We start from the raw sequence: 6,289 nt of genomic DNA on the forward strand, positions 1-6,289 counted from the left end.
GTTCGAGACCAGCCTGGTCTACAGAGCTAGTTCCAGGACAGGCTTCAAAGCCACAGAGAAACCCTGTCTCGAAAAACCAAAAAAAAAAAAAAAAGCTTGCCATTTCCTCATGTCTTAACTCGAGCTACATACTGTCAGTCTGCAGAGGAGATTTAACCAGATAGGGCAGTTCACACCTGTTATCCCAGCACTCTAGAATCTGAGAGGATTGTGAGCGCAAGGCTAGCCTGATCATTAAAGAAAGACCCTGTTTCAAAATAGCAAAGAGAGGCTGACATCAGCCACAGGTAAGATGAGCCCAGGGCAGGCCCACATGGCCTGCTTTGCCTACACAGATCTGTGTATGACCTGCAGGAATCTAGGCAGTGCTGAGAGTCCTTACTCAGGTCGCTATCCCACTCCTCCCACTGTGACTCAATCAGGGCAGCTTAGCAGTTCCAAGTATGGCTGTGGGCTGTGTGTATGCACCCTGGTTCCCCTCCCTTCTGTCCCCCATGCCAGGCAGAAGCTTGACTCCTTTAACCTGGAGATGTTTCTGGTAGCCATGACCATAAGATGAGGCCACATGTGGTCACAGTGGGTCATCTCTGTCACCAGGGGTTGGGGTAGGAACCCTAGCCCCTCCTGCACATTGACTGTGGCTCCATAACATCCCATCTTCCTCGGGAGTTCATCTGAGTCATGGGAACAACTGGGCATTGGTTCCTGGAGATACCAGGAACTTGTGTTTGGATCAGTCTGCCTGAATCCATCCCTACCTTCCAGATCCTACTCCGGAACCGAGCCACAGACCTGGATGCCCGCATGCATGATGGCACGACCCCGCTGATCCTGGCTGCACGCCTGGCCGTGGAGGGCATGCTGGAGGACCTCATTAACTCACATGCAGACGTCAATGCTGTGGACGACCTAGGTAGGCCCAAGCTAGAGCCCGGCTATGGAAGACATCAACCACTCCACGGTCTGGTCAGCCCTAACCTAATTTCCTCTCTCCTTGCTTCCTTTCCAGGCAAGTCAGCCCTGCACTGGGCAGCGGCAGTGAACAACGTGGATGCTGCAGTTGTCCTCCTGAAGAACGGAGCCAACAAAGACATGCAAAACAACAAGGTGAGCAAAGGGGCTGCCTTAACCGCAGGGGCAGTACAGGGACTCCAGTGTACCCATATGGGGACCACTTGGGGTGTAAGAGTGTCTGGGACACAGCTAATTCTTCTGGCACCTCCCAAGTGTGGGGGCTGGGGTTTGGGACAACAGCAGATAAAGTAACCTACCCTTGCCGAGGAGATGGGGTGAGGCAGCAGCCCTTGTCCTATGTCACTGTTACTTAAACCTTACCTTTTGTTCCCCTCTGTCCTTGGGGGATATGGTGACCCTAGGGGTTCAGGATTGGCCAAAGGGCTTGGGTGGGGTGGCTCTGTATGGCCCACTACTACCATCTTCCCTCTGTTGGGATAAAGGAAATCCTAGGCTGCATCTCCCCACCTTGCTTTCCCAATGTCTCTGTTTGTCGTTTGTCGAGGGCTAGTTACTGCTCCAGTACTGTTTAGTTGCTCAGAAGTGCCAAGTCCATGCCTCCCTCACCAGCTCCACTGCAGGGCAGGAAATGCAGCAGGCAGCAGGCACCAGGGGCTCTCCCCGGAGTGGGGTGGGCCAGTGGTTATCAAGAGAATCAGAGCCTGGTAGACGCCTCTCTAGGTTCCTAGGCCTTTCACACCCCTCGCAGAAGTATGGTTATGTCTACTGGGCAGAGCAGACCTGGAAGGAACTGAGATACCACAGCCACTGGCAGTCCTTTGGACAGATTTTCCTTAAAGGTTCCTGAGTCCCCAAATTGCAGTATTTTGAGGAGGATAAAGGGCACGAGGTTCAGTAGGTTTTCGGCAGCCTGACCCCACACAGAGGAAGCCCTGTGGATTTAGCATGGAGGGTCCCACAGACCTTCTCTGGTATGAAGTGATATATCTAGATTCTCTAAAAAAGGGGCTCAGGTCCAGCCAGGTGTGGTGGCACACGCCTATAATCCTAGCACTAGGAAGTTGAGGCAAGATGATTTTAGTTGCAGGCCATCTTGGGTAACATAGGGAGGCCCCACTATAACCTTCCTCTCTCCAAGCCTGGTAGTCTAGGCCCACTGTGAAAAGAGGAAGAGGAACCCCTGCTTCCCCTAGCTCCTCCTCCCAGGCCATCCATCATGAATGACTCAGCAGGTCCTATCCCAGGCCCAGCTCCCTCATAGGCCTCCTGTCCGTGTCCTGCAGGAGGAGACTCCCCTGTTCCTGGCCGCCCGTGAGGGCAGCTACGAGACTGCCAAAGTGCTACTGGACCACTTCGCCAACCGGGACATCACAGATCACATGGACCGACTGCCCCGGGACATTGCTCAGGAGCGCATGCACCATGATATCGTGCGGCTGCTGGATGAGTACAACCTGGTGCGCAGTCCGCAGCTGCACGGCACGGCCCTGGGTGGCACGCCCACACTGTCTCCCACACTCTGCTCACCCAATGGCTACCTGGGCAACCTCAAGTCTGCCACCCAAGGCAAAAAGGCCCGCAAGCCCAGCACCAAAGGGCTGGCCTGTGGCAGCAAGGAAGCTAAGGACCTCAAAGCACGGAGGAAGAAGTCCCAGGATGGCAAGGGCTGCCTGTTGGACAGCTCAAGCATGCTGTCGCCTGTGGACTCCCTCGAGTCGCCTCACGGCTACTTGTCAGACGTGGCCTCTCCACCTCTCCTCCCCTCCCCGTTCCAGCAGTCGCCATCCATGCCTCTCAGCCACCTGCCTGGTATGCCTGACACCCACCTGGGCATCAGCCACTTGAATGTGGCAGCCAAACCTGAGATGGCAGCGCTGGCAGGAAGCAGCCGGCTGGCCTTTGAGCCGCCGCCCCCACGCCTCTCCCACCTGCCTGTAGCCTCCAGTGCCAGCACAGTGCTGAGTACCAATGGCACAGGGGCTATGAATTTCACCGTGGGTACACCTGCAAGCTTGAATAGCCAGTGCGAGTGGCTGCCCCGGCTGCAGAACGGCATGGTGCCCAGCCAGTACAACCCACTGCGATCAGGTGTGGCATCGGGCACGCTGAGCACACAGGCAGCTGGCCTCCAGCATGGCATGATGGCCCCACTACACAGCAGCCTTTCCACCAATACTTTGTCCCCGATGATCTACCAGGGCTTGCCCAACACAAGGCTGGCTACTCAGCCCCATCTGGTGCAGACCCAGCAGGTGCAGCCACAGAACTTACAAATCCAGCCTCAGAACCTGCAGCCGCCATCACAGCCACACCTCAGTGTGAGCTCAGCAGCCAATGGGCACCTGGGCCGGAGCTTCCTGGGTGGGGAGCACAGCCAGGCGGATGTACAGCCCCTGGGCCCCAGCAGTCTGCCTGTGCACACCATCCTGCCCCAGGAGAACCAGGCCCTGCCCACATCACTGCCATCCTCAATGGTCCCGCCCATAACCACCACCCAGTTCCTGACCCCTCCTTCCCAGCATAGCTACTCATCCTCACCTGTGGACAACACCCCCAGCCACCAGCTGCAGGTGCCAGAGCACCCCTTCCTCACCCCATCCCCTGAGTCCCCTGACCAGTGGTCCAGCTCCTCCCCGCATTCCAACATCTCTGATTGGTCCGAGGGCATCTCCAGCCCGCCCACCAGCATGCCGTCCCAGATCACCCACATTCCAGAGGCGTTTAAGTAAACAGTGATGCGGGATGCAGGACCCCAGCTTCCGTTCCCAAGCCCTGTTGGGAGTCGTTTCCAGTGCTCCAGGATGCAGGGGCGACCAAAGGAGCTTTTTTAAAAAAATGTTTTTATACAAAATAAGAGGACAAGAATTTCCATTTTTTTTTTTTAGTATTTATTTATGTACTTTTATTTTCCACAGAAACACTGCCTTTTTATTTATATGTATTGTTTTCTATGGCACTAGGGAAAGACCTATCTGTTCCAAGAAAATAAACTAGTTCTCAGAGCCTTGATTTTCCTGGTCAGGGTGAAGTTCCCTGTGTGTTTGTAAAATATGAACAAGGACTCATGATTTGTAAAATGCTGTTTATTTATTGATTGCTTCTTTCCAAAATCAAAAGAGAAACCATGACAGAAGGGAAGTTGGAACCTGCCATGGTCAGAAATCCCCGTCTACCCAAGATGCCAGCCAACCTCCATCCACTGCCCCCTCCTCCCGGTCTGACCTGGGATTTGTAGATGTGTTTAGAGACAGGCCAAGACCTTCACACCTTGGGCTCAGAGATTAGTTTTGTACCTAAAACATGAAACAAGTAAAATGATGTGGTTTATACATTTTTCTAAAACCACCAGTGTGGGTTTAAAGAGATGTCTTGGCATGTGCAGAGTGTGCTACCCAGTACCAGTCATGAGTCTTCAGGCTTCCGTGTTCCACAGTAGTGTTTATGGGCCTTGGGAGTACTTCCCTCCCCCCTCGCCCTGCCCCACTGTCCCCTTCCTGACATCTTGAGCCAGTGAGCCATGCAGGATGTGGTGCCTCCTGGGGCCATGTGGAGTAACCCCACCCTCTGGAGAAAGATACTGACGGACATTTTCCTGTGGGGCCCCAGCATCATTCAAACTCAACTGAGGATGGACTGTCCGTGTGTGGGCCTGGGCTCCCGAGACCTGACTGCTGAAGGGCTCCAATGTGCATGTGGATTTGCCAGAGTGGCCTGCACTGAGGAGGCCTCAAGGAAATCTGGGCTTTGATCCCCTAACTGCCCTGGGTGGGGAATCTCGCATTGAATGTGCTGGAATGTAGGTGGTGCCTGCTTCTGCCAAGTCCCTCCTGGTTCAGGGCAGTGCTCACAACAGATTCTTGCAGTATCAAGTATAAGCCTGTGGCAGAATAAGTACTTGTAAATACATGTTTAAAGGTGGATTTTGTTTAAAAAATCTAAAGGAACAAGTCTGTCCTGTGTCAAGCTGATGAGGAATGTCAGAACGTGGCTCACTGTGACCCAGGCCTCATGACCTACAGCTGCCGAACCAGTAGCTCCTAAGAGCACAACTCAGGATGGCCCATCTGCCGTCCACCAAACCCTCACCCAGACACTGTGTGCTGGAGGCTCGCTCAGGGGCAGGTGCCCACCTCCTCAGGGCAGCTCCTCCTGGCTTCTGGGGGGGGGGGGGGTCAGTGTCTGGGCCATTCCTAGTAGGTATGACCAGACACATCCTAAGATGTTGATTCTTACCATGTTTTATAAAATAAAGTGTAGTTTACAGAAAAAGGAAACTTTAAAAAAAAGTTATCTACATGTAAAACTGTAGGTAATGAAAATGATGTATTTTTTCATCTTTTTTTGTTAACTAATTTGCAATAAAAAAATGTTGTTGATGGTTGTCCAGATTTTGCTAAACTTCCCATGTTGTTTGGCTCACTCTGTGGGGTGGGTGGCAGAGCAAGGGCCACTCGACACTGAGATAACCGAAATCCGAATCCTCTCATACACAGTAATAACAACAAGGTTGATCATAGGGACATACCATTCCTAGAAGCTGGACAGCACAGGACAGCAAGCTGGAAAGACAGCTGCCAGAGGAGTTGATGCAGTCCCCTTAGGGGGACATGGATTTGATGTCAGCTCCATCCCCATCAGAGGAGGCAACCTTATATAATGACTATCCTCTGAGCCCAATAAGCACTAGCTTCTTCAAGTTCAGCTGTGCCCTCTTGCAAACGGTCATCCCCGCTGAACCTGTTGACTGTTTATATCCCCCCAATGGGACGCACAGAACCTTCTCCTGGTGATCCAGCCAATTTATACTGCCTGTTGTATGCATTCCTGCCCTAATTGTGCCTGACCTCAAGGAGGGGCTAGAATATTAGTCTAGGAAGACAAGTGGGAGGTGTCTCCATCTATGCGGCTGTGGGAAAGCCTTAGCCCTGCTGGATACTTTCCAATGTGGATTTTCTTTTTTATTCGGGGAGAAGCAGCCACACTCAGAAAGTAACCCTTCACCTATGTTCTTTACGTCAGCCCAGTAAATCCATTGGTGTCGTAGAGTCAACTTTAATGGAATCGTGCCTGGGGCTGTCATTAGGACCTTAGGAGGAGGGGTAGGTGTTGTCTCCCCCTGGGAAGGAATTTTAGCAACACTCATCTAGTCAGAGAACCCCTGCAGCAGGCAGAAAGAAACATGGGGAGGAGCCTTGGGGCATGCACCAGACCTAAGAGGACGGAGAACTGCAGAAACCACAGAATGCGGTAGCAGGTGACAGGGCAAGGTGGGTCTGGAAAGTTCCATGATTCTAAGACATGGAGTGCTAGCCAC

General features: G+C 52.9%; 1 protein-coding gene across 1 annotated transcript in view; it reads left to right on the forward strand.

The window, feature by feature from the left end:
* Notch1 (notch 1) overlaps window positions 1–3,850 on the forward strand; it is a 45,358-nt gene extending 41,508 nt beyond the window's left edge. Inside the window, exons 32-34 of the mRNA XM_005346242.2 lie at window positions 766–913; window positions 1,010–1,107; window positions 2,259–3,850. Of these exons, the coding sequence (XP_005346299.1) occupies window positions 766–913; window positions 1,010–1,107; window positions 2,259–3,704 (1,692 nt within the window). The 3' untranslated portion in view covers window positions 3,705–3,850. The remainder of the gene's footprint in view (window positions 1–765; window positions 914–1,009; window positions 1,108–2,258) is intronic.
* The last annotated feature ends 2,439 nt before the right edge of the window (window positions 3,851–6,289 follow it).

The sequence above is a fragment of the Microtus ochrogaster genome, chromosome 4, assembly GCF_000317375.1.
Source record: "Microtus ochrogaster isolate Prairie Vole_2 chromosome 4, MicOch1.0, whole genome shotgun sequence".
Lineage (NCBI taxonomy): Eukaryota > Metazoa > Chordata > Mammalia > Rodentia > Cricetidae > Microtus > Microtus ochrogaster.